Here is a 19,235-nt window from a genome sequence, read left to right as displayed (position 1 = left end):
AAGAAATAAGATTTTGTTACTCTAAAGCTTCTCACCTTCATATAACACCACTTGTCACGCAAAAATAGAACATTGTATTAAAATAGAAGACAAACTGTTTGTTTCGTCTTCATGGAAGATACATAATTAGGATAACTTTTCCCATACCAAAAAATAAAAAGTTAAAATATATTTTTCGTTCATGTAATTTAGTGTTTTTTTTTTCATCCCTGTAAATATTTTTTTTAACTTTTGACCTTACAAAATGTGTTTATTTTATTTTTCGTCTTTAAAATACTTTAGATAGTACTTTGAATAATGAAAAACATATTTTGAAGAGTGAAAAAAATGTTATCTAAAATGTTTTAAGAACAAAAAACAAAATAAACACATTTTACAAGAACAAATGAAAAAAAAAATTATAAGCATGAAAATAAAAAATGCTAAATTATAGAAAGAAAAAATACATTTCTTTTAATTACAGGTCATCCGACTAATTGTTAAACTATTGGACCTTACGGAGCTTGATGCCCATGAGTTGATGTAGGGCGATGCTTTGAGCACCAGCATAAGCATAATTGCTAGTACACACAACATTTAGGTGAAAAACCAAAAACACCCTTACGGGAAACGTATACGGATTGTCAATCCGTAAGATCATTACGGATTCGCAATCCGTAAGGCCATTACGAATTCACAATGCATAAGGCCATGGACCTCCATGGCAAGGTTGGCGGCGACAAAGGACGCGCGCAGCGTGAGGGGGAGACACGTGTGGCATAGCATGAGGGGGAGGTGCTCGCGTGACAATGAAGGTGGAGCGAAGGGACCTCACGCGACGATTAAGGAGGTGGTAGTGACCTCACGCGAAGGAGGTTGGCATGACCTCACGCGACTAAAGGGAGGGTGATGGCCATGAAGGAGGTGGTGGTGTTGCAGCGCATTAGAGGTTGGAGCAAAGGTCGATGGCGATGGCTGGTGGCGTAGCGAAGTTGGTGAAGAGGAGCTGGGAAAGGTTGGCCTTACGGATTCGCCGTTACGCATTACAAATTCGTATGAAGGATTCTTACATATTCGCCGTTACCGATTACAAATCCATATAAAAGTCTCATATGAATTGTCAATCCTTCATACGGATTTGTAATCCGTATGTTTTTAAAAAGGAATAATTTTGGAGAAACAAAAAAAATGTTGGGTGTACTATTGGGTACGCAAAGTAATTTCCGTTGATGTTGCATCAAACAGAAGCAAGCACCACTAGGAAATGATTTTGGGAACAAGCCCGTAGCTTAAAAAACAACAGAAAATAACAATAAAAAAATCAGTTGATGAGTGTATTTATGACAGAAGGCATTGTGAAATAGTTTTCATTAACTGATTGATAACAAGATTAGGCACTTAGATGACTAATGAATCATCTAATAAACATTCTGTTTAGCTTAGTGACTTGTTTTTACAAAAAAAAAATGCTTCTTGCACGTCGACAAGAAACACATAACCTCGCACTCGAGTACGTCTCAAATTATAATGTGCAGAAAGTAATGCAAAAAAAACCTTTTCATATCAACTCTTTAACAAGGAACAGGGAGAAATGTGACAGTAGCAAAAGTAAATGGCAAAAAAATCAAAACGCAAACTACGCGTTGCAGAAATTTCTTGTACAAACAAACGTTGTGCGAGTATCATTCATCAGGGTACCTAATTCTCCAACTAAATGGTGTACTTGGCAGAATCAACATTAAACAATAATGGCTCGGCAATGTACATCTTTTTCTTCATTGACCACCAATAAGGAAAATCTCAGTACTCGGCCAAACTAAAACCAAGATCCATTGTTGTTCATAAAACTGAAATTTGGATATTAGGAAAGCCCCAAATTCCAAAACCCCTAGCAAAGGAGGGGGGGGGGGGGGAAGGGAAGGAAAGCACATACTAGGGAATCAGAATTGTTGCGATTCCAATGATACAGAGAATGCCATCCAACATTTGCGATAACTATGGCCATAGTGCTTTGCTCCATATTACAACCAGATGCTGTTCAGAAAACAAAAATCCACTTCATTTAAAATGAAGTTAGGCAACCACATCAATGAGCAAAAGTTGAGCTGCAAAAACTATCGCATTTATATACTTTGAACACTAAGGAATTTCCTCTTCTTCCTGAGTACAAAAGAAACTAAGGAAAACAAAAAAAGTGCACAAAATTTGTTTGACAGCTCTAGAAACCAATTAGAGAAATAAATTTAGCATCAAGAGCCATCAAATTTGGAAAATGCAAAGTAAACCTGGGTTCAATCGGCTTCCAAGTTCTTGCTACAGCAGAGCTCCAATGCTCTACACTTGCTTTAATCCTGTCCCTGCAAAACATAATGGGCCCAAATATTATTAGCAATGGAAGTCCTTCAATTCAAAGTAAGCAAATAGAGGGGGAAAGGAAGCTTTGAACTTAAACTAGATAACCCCATTTCTGTCCAGATAAATCAAGTAATATGCCTTACCGTCTCGAGGACACTGGAAACTGAGTTATCTGATAAGCAACTTGCATGAATGATAGGACCCCTTCCAGTACTCACATCTCTAATTCCCATCTCACTTTTGCTATCAGAGTTGGCCAGGTAAACAGCCCCTTTGAACATCCACTCACCAGTTTCCTGACAGTAAAAATCTTCAAATAGCTCACCACACAACACACACAAGCATTGTTTTTCATCTGCTAGAACCATAGCATCCTCTTGACTTTTGTCTGCTTCTTTGCCATATGTATCTACAGAATCAGTAAACTCATTCTCAGATGGATACTCAGCCTTGCCAAGAATCCAATCATTTGACTTCAGATACCATCTAGATGCACTAATTAAACCATTTTCTTCGCTTTCTCTTGTGGCATGCCACTTCAAGTGTCTATTGAACTGTTCTTGGAATCTAAGCTTATGGCCACATATGCTGCACTGATGTGGAAAATTATCAAATAATCCACTAACTACAGATGAATGGAATTCTCGAATTACATCAGGCTTAAACTCTAAGCCAATGAGATTTCTGATTCCTGGGCTGGTTGATTCAGACAATGATATAGGCGTTCTTGCAGTGTCGTCTACCTCATCCTTGGTAGAAGGAACAGGGACAGTGGCAGAACCAGACACTGAAGCCACAGGCAAAGAGCTAGTGGTGGTAATGCTATCGCTTTGTTCTTCCAATCGAGTAAGCAACTCTGAAGGCACCTTAGCTGGTGACTCTGTTTCTGCAGATATCAAACCTTTTGCAACTAAAGAGCTTAAAAGGTTTGCAATTGGATTTAAGGTATTATTGGTATCACTTGATGTCTGGGCTGAGGCACTGCTGACATTAGAGGAAGCTGGTGGTAGAGTAGATGCCCTAGGTGGTCCAGCCTTTCTTAGAGGTATTTTTGGAAGAACAGATACATTATCGCTGGAAGGACCTAACGAAGATGGTGATGCAATTTTGGACACTGAAGAAATTAATGTGGCAGGGGAAGGGCCACCTGACCGTGAAGGCCGAACCCCTAACCGAGATGGAAGATTCCCTGTATCCAGATTACTTTTAGTTTCTCTGGCTAAAGGCACTTCGGACATGGGTGGCTTCTCAGTCTTAACAGTAACTTCATTGTGAGAAGAGCCCAGTTGGTGCTGATGCCTTGCCTGAAAAGTCGTTGAAGAGAATGGACCCTGCAAGTTTTTCAGTTGTGAACTTTGTAAGTTACCAACCTGAATACTAGGAGGAGGGGCGGGTGAAGAATCTTTAATATATTGGCTCTGCAGACCTCCCAGAAATTGAGATGCTTTATGATTCTGGGGAAGGTCTTGCTCAGCCAAATTTTGCAGTGGATGAGAAGGGTGCACACTTACTGGCGGTGACGGAGACCTTTGTTGTAAAGGTGACTGCCCTGAAGGGTTTTCAGCTCCCAAAGAATGAAATTGGCCTGCAATTCCTGGCAATCCTATTGTTGCATTTGACAGGAAAGGCTGATTGACCATCCTGGCAGCAGAAGAATTTGCATTGGCTGGTATGGCACCATGTGTGGACACAAATCTGTCCGAGTGACCTGCCTTCCGATTCAATTCATCAATAGATTGCTGCTCCTGCAATTGCCATGATAGTGATGGATGATGATGAGATGAAGGTAATTGTTTCTTTTCAGTGGCTTGAGATTCAATGGACATTTCTCTATCAACATTAGCCCGAAAAGGATTTCTGATTTCGAGGCAATCTTCAGCTTCCTGCACGTGAGAAAAATATATACATAATATATCAATAATGTGCTACATACTATTATTAACAATGCTAAATGAGCAGATAAAACCAGGATTATTGTATTAACTGATGAGACAACAATTTAGGGATCTTTGTTTGTAGGGATTTAGGGTTTAACTCAGTTATTAAGGGTCATGTTGTTTGGGTCCCAGACTCCCGGGATATGCAATCCCAAATCTAGGTAGGACTTCATTTCTTTTTCTTTTTTATTAGGATTTTAAGAGTCTTTTAAGCTTGGGTTGTATAAATTAGGGTGTCCTGGCCACCTACAGTTGGCATATTATTTTATCTTGAAACTCAATTTCATATAGAATTTTTCAACTAAATCTTGGTTTTTAATATCGTCCCAGTTCTGTTCTGCATCAGTCTGATACCCAAATCACCAAATTCTACCAAGCTTACCAAATTCTCATCATCAGCAGTCCAACTATTTTTGCTCAAGTTGCTAACAGTGGATGCACCATGAACAGTCAGGCCAGAGTTCATCTCATCCCATGTGTACTCCTCTTCCTCAGAATTTTTCCAGCTCGCAGAGATCACACTGGTACGTGTGCTACTTATGTTCTGTGTAGGCTGATGATGCACATCCAAAATCATGGACTTTGGTGCTTCAGTATTCAAAAAACTATACTTAAGACCTAAACCATTTCCTTGCCCAGACATGGTCCCTGCAACGACACCAGATTTGCTGTACCAACTTTTGTCATGTCCTGACTCAGTCACCCTACCACCAGGTCGGCGGATACCCAAGCCCAAATTCCTTGAAATATTGGAACCATATTCATTGCTTCCATAGGATGCACCAATGCTCTTTTCCAGAACAGAATCATTGAATGCACCTCTGTGAGCGCATTGCTCATTCTGCAATGTACATTATCACATTAAATCATGAAAACTGACAGAGTGAACAAAATAAGGGCAAAGAAATTTTACTTCACGTGAATGGATGTTAACAGTAACACTAGGATCCACCCATGGTCGTCCAACGCCCAAAGTTCTACCAGGCATCTCTGGGTCATCATTTGTATTTGAAATCGCTCCAGTGATATCATCAACAACTCCTTTAGTCTTCAGGACAGAGAAAGTAGATTCCAAAAAAATTAAGCAATGGAGATGTGAAATAAGAAAGAATATGGCAACCTAAGTAACATGACAGAATGTCTATTGGTATAACAGTTAAATTATCATCTTTGCAAGGCCAGCATTGTATGGATAATAGAACACTAAGAACAGTGACAGGTATAAGAAGTTGGCTCTATAACAAACCCATCCCAACTGGGGGGGAAGAGTTTATGCTTCCAGGCTAGAGTTGGTTGACTAGTTGTATAGAGAGGAATTGTCTTAGATATCCCACAAGACAAATTGTCAGCCAAAAAAGTGTTTCATGAATGATAAGGAGGATAAAGGTGTGTAAATTAGTCTGTTGGAAAGGTTCAATACAGTATACAATGTTTGCATTAATATTGTGGTGTCCCAACAAGCAACAAACATAATTAAAAATATGATATCAAGTCATCCATCCAATCCAGTTTCATCATGCAAGGAATGAATTCAAGTGCCAATTCATCAACATAAATTCTGTATTTGCATCATGGCTTGACCTATCCCAGTCAAATCAATGTTTTAAAACTTTGAAGAATAAATTGAGGTGCAATCATTTCACCTACCCTGCTGGACTGCTGTAGACGCTGTCTTTCTAAGTATTTGGGATTCACATGGATACTATGAGGTGGACGTTGTGACTGTGAATCACTCCTGAGTGTAGCAGAAGCAGAAGATGAGCCATTGACTGCAGGAGTGAAGCCCAATTCCTTCTCAATAACCTGAAGGGTCTGAGGAGGAAAGACTCCTTTCCAAGTTCCAAAAAGATGCCTCATACTTTGATGGACAGAAGGATCAACCTGTCTGTATGCTTTGATGAATACCTAAAATGTAAAGGAGTAATTAGAAACTACCAACTTAAAAATAGGCATCTAAAAATCAGACAAGATATCTTGAGAAAGACGTGCAGGACATGAGTACATTTTGCATAACATAATAATCTGACAGATTCATCATAGACTGTCATAAAAAAATGTATAAGAAGCACACTATAAGAGAGAAGATAAATGGAAATCAATAACAGGCTAAAAGAAGAATAAATATCTGACCTCAGGTAGCCTGGCAGCAAAGTATTTTATATAATCCCGCCCAATATTCTTAACAATACTGTCTAAGAGATAAAGTGATGGCAGCTTTTGATCACTAGGAACCTGGAAAAGTATCAACACAATTCATGAAAAAGGACCTTTTTTTAGTATAACAAAAAGAAAACTAATGACCAAAGAACAAGAAAAAGACAGCCTGACATATGTTATGAAAAGTAACAGAAACCAATAATATACAACTCGCACAAGGAAAACAGCAGCAAATAAAATCAAAATCCAGGAATATTATCATTGGCAATTGGATCTAAAGTTACATAAAAGTTTCCATAAAATGTCATGCCTGTTCAAAATTGTTAGTTATTCCATTCCTTAGATCATATGTTGCACTTCATGGAACTAGTACAACATATATGAAAAGCCTTAATAATGTAAAAGATCTATTACAGTAGTCTTTGGAAACTCAACAAATATGAAACGTCTTGGTCACAATCTCAATTCCTACAAACGAATGTGGTCCAATCTTCCAGATCATAATAAATAGCAACTTGCTCCTTCTGCTATCTGATTCAAATTGAGGGATACATCTCTGTTATCATAAGTTGCATGCTACATACAACACCCTCAATCAAAGCAAATCCACTAGTGCAAAAATGAAATGATAAAAATATAATGTCTTTGTACAACTAGGCTAAACAAAGTCCCTCTCTAAAATATAACCACCACCGCCACTCAAAAAATAAAAACTGCAGGTAAACTGTATTTTCCTATAACCTAAAAAGAAAAATAAACCAGAGAGGTAAGACTTGAAAGGATGCATTGGCTGGTGATATACAAAACAGAAGCACCGTTTCACGAGAAGTGACAAAATACTGTACAATTACAATGTATATTACGATATAAGACACAAAGAGGGAGAGAGTGAGAGAACATTTATTGAGATTGGCAACAATGCATTGGTAATTTTTTTTCCTCATACATTGTATTCAATTAAATTTTTTTACAGATCTATATCAACCTCTGCATACAAAGTCAAGAAAATACCAGGACAACTGCGGTATACCACTCTAATGATGCTGCTTGTCAGTTGCCAATGGATTACCAGACTGCCATAATCTTGCAAATTACAAAATGATAATTTTTTTCACTCCATTTTCATTTTGACTGTAAAGCTATATATGTTTTACCCTTCCTACACAGTAGAGATAGAAACCCAAAGCCAACTCGTAGATAAAAGCCTTGAGTGGACCAATGAAATGAAATGGGAAAATCATAATAAAGCCCATTTGCAAATATTTGATCTCTTCATATGGCAATTGCAACTCTTCCCACACATCACCATGCAACTTCCGCAACGGTTACAACACTAAACCACCAAATTCCATTAGTTGCAAAAATTACAATACACGGTAACCTTGTCGCTTTCTCCGCAAAATACTCACACATCACATACCATGACAATAAACAACACCATTCATCACAACATCAGGAACACCAACATTAAAAAAAAAAAGTCACGTTTTCCTTTCTATTCGAAGTATGTTACAACAATTCAATTCAATCAGCAATTGGCTACATAACCCTAACAAAACAACAATTGAACAGAGAAACAGCTGCACAGTACTGTAAACTAAGTTCACCTCTAGAATGTTAGCACAAACAGTGGCTGCAATGGCCTTCTCCGCAGCTTGATTCTCCCCTGCAATGATAGTCAAGTTGGTAATTATCGGTTTCGAGTTGAAAGTAAGTTCTGCAAGAGCTGCCTTATACTGAGCCACAAGCTCCTGAAATGGCAGTGGCTGCGGCTGATAACCGCCGCCACCGCCACCGGCACCGCCCCGGCGACCAAAATCACTGCTTTCAAGATCTCTGTCGTTTGTTCTAAACCTTGCAGACGACAACGTGGTGATCCCAGAAGCCACTTGTCGCTGATGAAACTGTCGGGCACCCGAATTCGAAGCCCGATCCAGCTCTTCCATCAACCGGGGCTTCTTCGGACCCGGTTCTCGCGATCTATCGAACGGTCTACGCGAATTCTCCATGCCCACAAAATCAAACACCAAAAACAATCCAAAAACCCTAATCCTAACCCTAATTTACATACAATTGCGCGACGAAGATGTAGAAACTAGATTACAGGATAGCAATTGCATCGCTGTTATTGTATTCTTTACATCAAAACTGAAAAATCAAAATTAAGCGAACAAAAAAATTATAAATTTACAAAATTGAAACAAAAAAGGACCTAATTCTAAATTATACAATGATAATAGAGGCAAAACCCTAATTCCGGTTCATACAAGCGAAGAAGAAGAGGGATAGATTAGAGAGAGAGAGAGAGAGGATTGAGGAGCCCTAAAAATTTGATCTTGTGTCGGGTTCGAATTCGATAGGCGAGAGATGAAAGAAGAAGAACAGTTGAATAGTAAAGCTGGTTGTTCAGACAAAGACTTGTGATTTTTTTTTTCATATTTCTGAAGGAGGCTCTATTATATATGGATGGGTTTCATTATTAAATTCTTCTGTCTATACTCTATAGTTTGACCATAGATTCTGCTGTTTTTTGTTTTTTATTTTTGCTTTTTCGCCTTTGGTGATGCCACACTTATGAATAGGTGGTGTAGACGTGTATGAGACTGGCTTCCAAATATGGTAAAAACGGTGGATTTTTAACAAAATCTAGATGAGATGAGACATGGTGCATGATACCTTACTTTAGTGAAAAAATTAAATATTTTTAAGATATTGTCTCTTCAAAGGAAAATTCATGATTAGGACTTAGGAGGACTAGGCACAAACTAAAAAACAATATACTAGTGCATGTTACATAATAGAAAATTTCTCATCAAGTTTTGACAAAAGATACTGCGGCAACGATGTACCAATAGATTTGGAATGAGCAAGATTAGCAAGGTTTAGGTAAGCATCAATATCGCATGTATGCCCACATCACGTCCAACGAATAAGCTACTCTCTTCCCATGTATTTTACACATGTATGAAGAGCTAGACGCAAAACCAAACATGTATTTAGTTTTTCTGCTTATTCTCTATCAAGCTTTGTATTCATTACACCATCTAGGAGACTAGATAGGTCTAACAGTACTTCTTCGATAAAAATCTCATTACTACAAGGGAGTTGTGTTCATTGTAGACTCTTGTAAATTTGTCATTGAGAGTTAATAGGAGAGGTTATAGTATGGTTGCATTGTGGTAAATGTTGTGGTAAGTAGTTTTTTTCTTTGACATTGTTCTAACTAAATTCCACCCAAAATATGTGTTTTGAATTCTTGGATTCTTCACTTGAAGCAAAAGGATTCCTTTTCCAAACTCAAAATCCTTAACTAAATTTTGAGAATTATTTCCCTTGCATTGTTAGAATCATTGATTTCCTTGTCATCAATAGATGATGTCCTAAACTAAAAATAATTGTCAATAAGCAACTTTCACTACTACAAAAATGATCTTCAATGATGATGAATCTAAATAGTTCTTTCAAAGCCGTTGTCGTTCAAAATGTGATGATATTTTTGTAAATAATTGAAACTTTTTAACCACAGTTTTATGAAAATCGTCATGAAAACAAGTATTCGATGATGTTTTTTAGAAACCGTCATAGAAATCAAGTGTTCCACGACGGTTTTTTAAAAATCGTCTTTGAAATCAATAGAAATAGAATGTTTCATTATCCTTGCACTCTTTCATTCTCTCTCGCGCCCTCTCTCCTTCTGTCCCACGTTGTCTCCCTCAAGCTCCAGGAGGAGGAGCGCGAGCACCACATCAACTTCATCCCTGACATCTCCACCATCAACACCGACCACATCAAAGTCAACAAGGAGACCCTCAACATGCTTCATTCCCTCGGAATCAATGACATCCCCGGCATCACACAGGTTGACATTGTTTCTATTCAACAGAGCTTCCCCTTCACCAGGAGGTATTGATGTTGATGGAGACTCTTTGGGTTTTAGATGTAAGACTTTGTTTTATGATCTTCTCATTTTGTGTTTTCACAGTTTTTATTTATTTCATAAGCCTTTTAATTTTTATTATTGTTGCTGCTAATGCTGCGTTAATTTAGACCAAGTATGTTTTTCAAGTAAAATTAGGGTTTTGGGATTATATGAAATGATATACTATCTAAGTCTTCGATATATTCTCTTTTGTTTCAAATGTTGAGATTTTTGGTTTCGTGTTTAGTTGTGCCTCTTGCTTGTGATTAATCAAAATTTGAATGAATGGAAGCTGGAATGTGGTTATGAATTGCTTCCTAGAAACTATTACCAAAAGTGTAAACCTTATTTTAAGATTGAAAGTGTCGGTGTCATTATAATTTTAACTTTTTTGTTTGGGATTATCCTTTTTGTTTCATATGCAAAATTGTTGAAGTGAATACCGATTCATGAAGTTGTTAAAATGAAAATTTGTGGTTTAGTATAGACGAAAGTGTTATGATTGTAGGGAGTAAAATAGGGGTTCAATTCAATGTCGATGAGGTTTGTCACGTTTATGAAATGTTTCTTTGAAGTGTAATTGAATCAAATCTTATGATTTTTTATATGTTGCAGTATTTCTCAGTAGCTTTTGTGGATGAGAACCAAATTGAATCAAATGTTTAAGATATGGTTTACACGTTCCATTTTTTATTATAAGAACCAGTTTAAAAACAACTTCAGTTTGATGGCTTAGCTCCAAATTTACGGCATAGGTCTTCAAAATAAAGTCTAATTAAAATTCAAACTTGGCCTAAAAAAATTTAACATAATAGAATTAAGGGAGTTCAACAACATATTTTTATTTATTGGGCAAGAGACAGGGATAGACAGGCAAAAGAAATCTACCTGGGTTTACATTTGTTTCACATCTATGCAAAGAAATCTTCAATAGTTCAATTGGTTGCTTAATTAATTAATTGATTAATTAATGAATTTCTATTTGTAATTGGTAGACATTAGACTTCCATGATTTTGGTTATTTTGGATTTCCTGTTTCATTGGAAGGGGATTTCAAAATCAACCAAGAAGCAGGGCATGAAAGTTCATTCTTTGTAAATGAATCATACACTTATAGCTGATAAAATTCCCTGGTTACTCATCACAACTCACAAAGTCTGAATAGTTTAGTACTATTTAGTTTTTATGCATGTATTCTTAATGTTTATTGTAATATAATTGGAAAAGGAAGTTTTGTGTTATTTCCTAACTTGTTTATGACTCTAGAATTTTAGGCTATCCTAAGGAGTAATGCTACTGCCATTGTTGTTACCAATGTGTATGATATTCCTCTTGACTTGGTAAACACTAGTTGCAATGGATTTGGTTTTAGAGATTATAAAAGAGTATGTCAAAAATGATTTTTTTTAATTTTCTTTTTGAGCCTGATAATTATAAGTTGATTTACAAAATGCAATTAGTTTTGTCATGACTTAATTGATAATTACATTTTTTTTTGCTAGGAGTCTTAAAGTGTGTCAAAGTGATCCAAGAGTTGTCATATTCTCACAGTATCAGATTCTTATAGTGGATATTTTTCTGCATCAGACTAGTGGCTCGAATAATTTTTTTACTTCATTGGCAGTGTCTATCTTTTAAACTGATCCACTTAATCTTAACAAATAAAGTGTGCTAACTGCTATATTTCATATTATGCATTGCTTAACAAAATTTGATTTTATAGAAGTGAAGGTAAGGATAACTTTTTCCATTGCAAGAGATGTGGTGAGTATATTGCTTGCTAAGATTGTTACTATATGCTTTGCATTAGAAACATTAGAGATGTGTGTTAAGTATTTAATTTGTAGCTTATGTATTATGAATAAATAGAACCCTTGATCAATATCCATAAGTAGAGCTCTAAGTATGTAATTAATAATCATACCCAATATAAATTAAAATTCATGAAGTTCTAAGTGTGTTTTGTGAACTCATATTCATTTTACTGCTCAATTTTTTTCAATGTTCAAGCCTAATAATTTTCGGCTTATTCCTACTATCCCTACAAACAACTACTCTACCACAAACAATCTTAAGCATATGTTCACTACTCTTTTCATTGCATCTAAATTTAAGTTTAGGATCTAACTTCAGATAGCTTTTCTACTTGAACCTCTCTATGTACACTAACATATTCTTATCATTTTTGCAAATTCAGTGCTTCAATTTTACTGTAATTTGAATTCGATTTCATATGGAAAGAGCTAATAATCAAGAAATAAATCAAGTGAAACCGCAAGGAATGCTTCATATGTGCTTGGTTATGGGGCAAACCATTTAACTAGGGGACTCGTTCAAGGTTTTTATTTTCCAAGCCTCTTATTTATTTTAGATTTTTTAAATTCTAAGTTTATTTGTGTTTTCATCTCACTATTTTGTTAAAACTCTTCTCATTATCCTCTAAAACAACTCTTCTCATTTTAGCAACAACTAATTATTGCCTCTGCTACACATTATATTTTCCAAGTGTTTTAATCAGTGCACGATGCCTTTTTTTAAGTTCATTTGTTTTGGTTAAAAGAAGATGCACTGAACCAAATAGGGATGAGTAATTTTCACATTCCATAATAGCTATTTCACAATGCAATTTTCACATTCCAAAATAGTTATTTTGGAATAGGGGTATCTAATTATTGGAGTATTTTCTTCATTGGTATCTCTTAGGAGGTGCAAAAAGTAGAATTCTTAATCTAATAACACATTTCATTTACATATTGGGTCGCTTCCAAAGTTCCAAACCAAAAATCGAACTCAACTGCTAGGCTGAGAAAAAATCATATCCAAAAAATATCGGTTTTTTGGATCGATTTTTATTTTTTTTATTGGTTCGGTTTTGAACATTCATAGTTTCCCTCTTCCCTTCATCAGTTGACTAAAAGAGTAATTAAGTAATATTAATTGTGTTATTTATTTAATAGAAATAAATAATTACAATAATAATAATAATAAATACTAACAATATACAATAAAAATAATAATAAATTATTTTTATTCATTATTAATTTTTCTTTTTTTTTCTTTTCTTACTTGCCAAACAACTTTAATTTAAATATTTGTCCTCTATTTCACTTTAACAAAATAAAATCTTAATTTTCACTCTTTTACACTCAACTCCCTCCATTTCTAAATATAAGACTCTATGGTTTTTTCTCATTAATATACTAGCTTACATTGTCTTTTTAATTATTAAACTTTTCACTATTTAATGTGATTAACTTGTGTTTATTACATATTGTCGTTTATTATAACAATTCGCAAGGAATAGACAAAATACTTTTTAAATGCAAAAATAATGCACTAACCAATGCTTGACAATGCTTCAAAAATAATGCACTAACCAATGTTTGACAATGCTTCATATTGTGCATATCACCTACAACATATTAATTAATTAATAATTTGGTATGGATTGTCTAGGTTTGTTTCCTATATTTGTTTTGGTTTGAAGTGCATGGATTTGTTTTTTTGTTAAATTACAGGTTGGGTTGGCTGTAAAACATAATAAATATTGGGAAAAAATTATGACGATTCCTAAAAATTTTAGAAACTCATCATAGAAAGTCTATCTTTTATGATGATTTTTCTCAAAATCACCATTGATGATGATCTTTCAATGATGATTTTCTAGGAACCATCATAAAAATTTCATTTTCTATGATGGTTTTATGAAAAAATCATCATAAAAATTCATGTAAAAAGGCTTATATTGTAAAAACGCAACATATTCTAAGACAGTTTTAAAATCATCATTGAAAGTTATCCACATTCTACAATGGTAGATTACATGACAGTTAAAAATCATCATGGAAGACCCAAAAGAACTATCATCGAAGGCCTTATTGTAGTAGTGTTTTACAACATAATGTCTTTTGTGTGTATCAACAAGTTTTTAGGAAGGAAGTGTCTTACTGGGACACATGTATTGGTGTGGATGAAAAAAAATCCTCAAATACATAAGATGGAGTACACACAAAAGAAAGACGTGTAGGATGAAGTAGAACTCTTGTATCTAATGGAGTACACACAAGTTTTTATGTTCCTAGTCTATCTAGGAATTTAGTTTCAATATCTAAATTTGATGTTATTGGATACTCTTTTAGTTTTGGTAATGGATGTTTCCGTTTATTTAAGCATAATCATCTCATTGGTATTGGTGTTCTTTGTGATGATTTATATAAATTGAAATTAGATGGTTTGTATGCTGAAACCATTTTAACTCTGCATCATAATGTTGGTACTAAACGTAACTTAGTGAATGAACGATCTGCTTTCTTGTGGCATAAACGTTTAGGTCATATTTCTAGAAAAAGGATGGAAAAATTAATAAAGAATGAAATTCTTCCCGATCTAGATTTTGTGGATCTAAATATTTGTGTGAATTGTATTAAAGGAAAACAAACAAAACATACAAAGAAAGGAGTTATAAGAAGTACTCAGCTTCTTGAAATTGTGCATATTGATATTTGTGAACCTTTTGATGTTAATTCTTTTGGAAAGGAAAGATACTTTATTACCTTTATTGATGACTATTCACGTTACAGTTATGTCTACTTACTGCATGAGAAATCTCAGGTAGTAGATGTCTTAGAAATTTACTTGAATGAAGTAGAAAGACAATTAGACAAGAAGGTGAAAGTTGTTAGGTTTGATAGAGGTGATGAGTATTACGGAAGATACGATGAAACTGGGCAACACCCAGGTCCATTTGCTAAACTTCTTAAAAAACGTGGCATTTGTGCGTAATACACAATGCATGGTACACCACAACAAAATGGTGTATCAGAAATGCATAATAGAACTTTAATGGATATGGTTAAAAGTATGTTAAGTAATTCAATTTTACTCATATCTTTGTGGATGTATGCCTTGAAAACTGTCATGTATTGGTTGAATAAGGTTCCTAGTAAGGCAATTCCAAAGATACCTTTTGAACTGTGGAAGAATAGGACTCATAGTATAAGGCACTTGCATGTTTGGGGTTACCAGACAAAAAAATAAGGGTTTATAATCCACAAGAAAGAAAACTGGATGCAAAAATAATTAGTGGATATTTCATTGGTTATTCACAAAAGTCAAAGGGGTATATGTTTTATTGTCCTAATCATAGTATGAGAATTGTTGAAACTGGAAATGCAAGGTTCATTGAAAATTGTGAAATTAGTAGGAGTATAGTTCCATGAGAAGTGAAAATTAAAGAACTTGGAGTGCAAGTCCTTTTAGCTTGTGTCTTTAGCAGTAAGGTGATTGCTCATTTAGTTGTTGTTACAAACAATAATGAAGAAGCATAACACAATAATCAGCCCATGATACATAATGGACCTATTATGGAAGAACCACAAGAAGTAACATTAAGGAGGTCTTAAGAGAAAGGAGACCAATTATTTCGAATAACTAAGTGGTATATCTATTGTCATACCCTAATTTCATCCAGGCACTATCGTTCGTTGATCTTTTGATCCTTGCAAGTCGACTTGTGGTGTTGAACGCCAGTTACAGTGCGAAACAGATGATAATTTAGTGTGTTGATCAAGAATGCAAAAGATACCAAAAAAAGGGGGCAAAAGGGTCTTTTCCTTGGTTTTCTTAGACCCTAGCTCGCCCAGGCTAGCCTCTAGCTCGCCTGGGCCCCTAAATTACTTCAGCCTGAAGGAACCAACTCACCTGGGCGAGCCAGTTACTTCAGGAGTAAGTCTCAGCTCGCTTGGGCGAACTCCAGCTCGCCTGGGCGAGCTACCATTGTCCCAAGTGCCTTTTTTCTATAAATAGGCATGAAGAGGAGCTGAGGAAGGGGTTCCAGGGGTTAGTAGTGAAGGAAATTGAGAGAAGAGAGAAAGAAGAAGAAGAAAGAAGAGGAAACGAAGTTGAGGCGCTGCCGAATCGCGACTGTAATCAATCTCTACGTTGTTTCTTGTTCGATGTTCTTCGTGCAACCATCAGTTAGTTTTGTTTTTAAGATTTGAATGTGATCTATGCACCCTTAGGGGTCCCCTTTGTTGTTTTGTGCATATTCATTTCCTCCTTCTATCATCGGTAATCTCATTTTCTTTGTAAAGTTCAATCTTAACCGATCACTAGTGTTGTAAAGTTGTCTTTAAAATGATTGAAAGTTAATAAACAAAACCAAGGTAAAACCAACTCATAAATAACTTCTTTTTATCAAAATATTACTTGAGATCGTTTCAAGTTCCAACGCCTTAACGATTATCTCCGCTTTTCAAATTTAAAAGATCGTTTCAAGGTTCAACGCCTTAACGATTCTCTCCTCTTTTCAAAATTTAAAACATTATTTCAAGATCCAACGCCTTAAACGACTTTTTGTTCGCAATTAAAATGAATCTTTCAAAAGGATAAAAGCAATTTGACACACAAACTTTCTCAGTTTAAAGAACTACGTAGGTCTGAATTCCTCATCGCACTTAAGGATACGTAGGAGCAAGGGCAACACCCTTGTCGAACCCAAAAAAAATAAAAATATAAAAAGGGAAAATAAATAATTTTTGAAGTCACATTTTTGCATACTCGATTAAAGGCTGAGGTCCCTTGTGACGGGCGTGTAGGGTGCTAATACCTTCCCCATGTGTAAACAACTCTCGAACTCTCATTTTCAAAATTCGCAGACCTCTTTTTGGTTTTTCTAATGTTTTCCCTCAAATAAACGTTGGTGGCGACTCCCACGCGTTTTCCTTTTTTGGAAGATGCTCTTATCTATTTTTGTGCGCACTCCCGTCGTAGGATAGGTTGCGACACCTATATGGAACAAAAATAGACTTAAGCATTAATGATAATGATCAAGTTTCATTTTCACAAGCTGTAAGTTGTGATAATCCTAAGAAGTGGTTAAATGCCATGAAGGAAGAGATAAATTCCATGGAACATAATGGTATTTGGGACCTTGTAGAATTGCCAAAGGGTTGTAAGAGATTTGTTTGTAAATGGGTCTTCAAGACTAAACATGACTCTCATGGCAACCTTGAAGGTTACAAGGCTAGACTTGTTGCTAAGGGATTTACTCAAAAAGATGACATTGATTATAAAGAAACGTTTTCACTAGTCTCACAAAAGGATTCTTTCAGGATTATCATGGCATTAGTAACCCATTATGACTTGAAGCTACATAAGATGGATGTGAAAACTGTCTTTCTTAATGGAGATTTAGAGGAAAATGTTTATATGGACCAACCAATGGGGTTCTTAATTGAAGGAAAGGAACACATGGTGTGCAAATTAAAGAAATCAATATACGGTTTTAAACAAGCATCCCAGCTATGGTATTTGAAGTTTAATGATACCATTGTTTCCTTTGGATTTAAGGAAAATATTGTTGATCGATGTATATATCTGAAGGTCAGTGGGAGTAAGGTTATTTTTCAAATCATGTATGTTGATGATATATTGCTTGCAACTAATGATATTAATCTTCTTCATAAGACTAAGAAGTTTCTCTCTAGTAGCTTTGAAATGAAGGATATGGGTGAGGCAAGTTATGTGATAGGGATAGAAATGTTCCGAAATTGATCACAAGGATTATTAAGGTTGTCTCAAAAAACATATATCAATAAAGTACTAGAGATTTAGGATGGACAAGTTCTCAACATCACCTGTTCCAATTCAGAAAAGAGACAAATTTAGTCTTGCACAATGTCTTAAAAATGATCTGGAACAAAAACAAATAGAAGCAATTCTGTGTGCATCAGTTTTTAGGAGTATTATATATGCTCAAATTTGTACTCGACAATACATAAGCTTTGTAACTAGAATGTTAGGAAGATATCAAAATAATCTGGGAATGGAACATTGGAAAGCTACAAAGAAAGTTCTGAGATACTTACAGGGAACGAAAGATCACATGCTTACATATAGGAGGTCTGATCACCTTAAGGTGATTGGGTACTCAGACTTAGACTTTGTTGGATGTGTGGATATGAGAAAATCCACTCTTGACTTAGTATTTCTCTTAGCCAAAGGAACAATATTGTGGAAGAGTGCAAAGCAATCACTTGTTGTTGCATCTACCATGGAAGCTAAAATTGTAGCATGATTTAAGGCTACAATTCAGGCTAATTAGCTACGAAACTTTATTTCAGGGCTTGAAATTGTCAACAGTATTGCTAGGCTACTGAAAATATATTATGATAACTCCTCAGCAGTATTTTCTCTAAGAACAACAAGTAATCTAAGGGTGCTAAGCATATGGAATTGAAGTACTTTGTCGTAAAGGAAGAAGTTCAAAAATAAGAGTATCAATAGAACATATTAGCATAAACTTTATGATAGTTGACCATTTGACAAAGGAATAACCGCCTAAGACATTTATAGAACATGTTGAAAGTATGAACATTATTGTTATTCATGATCATTAAGTGTAATTTACCTTATGTATTTTTAATGACACTCTCAGCTCATTTATGATATGTTTCTGATTACTTGTTCTCTATGTTTGCATGCATATTTGTATTAGAGTAATGTTAACAGGTTTTGTCTTGAATAAAGACATTATGTTGAACCAATGATGTACAACCGTCATGACTCGAATTGGTTTCTATTCTTAATCATGAAATTATGATGTACCCAATGTATAGAACAATTTAGTCATTTTAATGTGCATTATGTTAGTTTAATCTATTTATTTATTTAGTCCATAATGTTTAGTAATGTCACATGAGCCAAGTGCGAGAATGTTAGAATTAATGTCTCATGTGAGAGGCATGTGACTTATGTAGAGACTAATAAATAAATAATTAATAATTAGGGACTAAATTGTAATTGGGTAAAATAGGAGAAGTTTCTAAAGGCATCTGCTACTTGATGAGAGTAGTGGTTATAAAAGGGGTTAATACCCACTAATGTGA

General features: G+C 35.2%; 1 protein-coding gene across 2 annotated transcripts; it reads right to left on the bottom strand.

The window, feature by feature from the left end:
* Positions 1-1,605: 1,605 nt before the first annotated feature.
* LOC100807857 (polyadenylation and cleavage factor homolog 4) lies at positions 1,606-9,012 on the bottom strand. 2 transcript variants are annotated; one of them, XR_416250.4, is made up of 9 exons: positions 8,036-9,012; positions 6,402-6,503; positions 5,919-6,176; positions 5,185-5,319; positions 4,654-5,112; positions 3,846-4,217; positions 2,478-3,665; positions 2,265-2,336; positions 1,606-2,013 (listed from the first exon to the last, which is right to left on the bottom strand). XR_416250.4 is itself a non-coding variant. In XM_006588763.4 (8 exons), exons 1-8 carry the CDS (start codon positions 8,435-8,437, stop codon positions 2,325-2,327), a joined length of 2,928 nt encoding a protein of 975 aa, XP_006588826.1. In that variant the 5' UTR covers positions 8,438-9,012; the 3' UTR covers positions 1,606-2,324. The 2 variants fall into 2 exon arrangements, 1 of the variants encoding a protein (XP_006588826.1); XM_006588763.4 differs by having other exon boundaries at positions 1,606-2,336.
* Positions 9,013-19,235: the final 10,223 nt, after the last annotated feature.

The sequence above is a fragment of the Glycine max genome, chromosome 10 (assembly GCF_000004515.6).
Source record: "Glycine max cultivar Williams 82 chromosome 10, Glycine_max_v4.0, whole genome shotgun sequence".
In the NCBI taxonomy this organism is placed as follows: Eukaryota; Viridiplantae; Streptophyta; class Magnoliopsida; order Fabales; family Fabaceae; genus Glycine; species Glycine max.
Note: the sequence above shows the minus strand (reverse complement) of the source record. Positions and strands in the feature narration are given on the sequence as shown.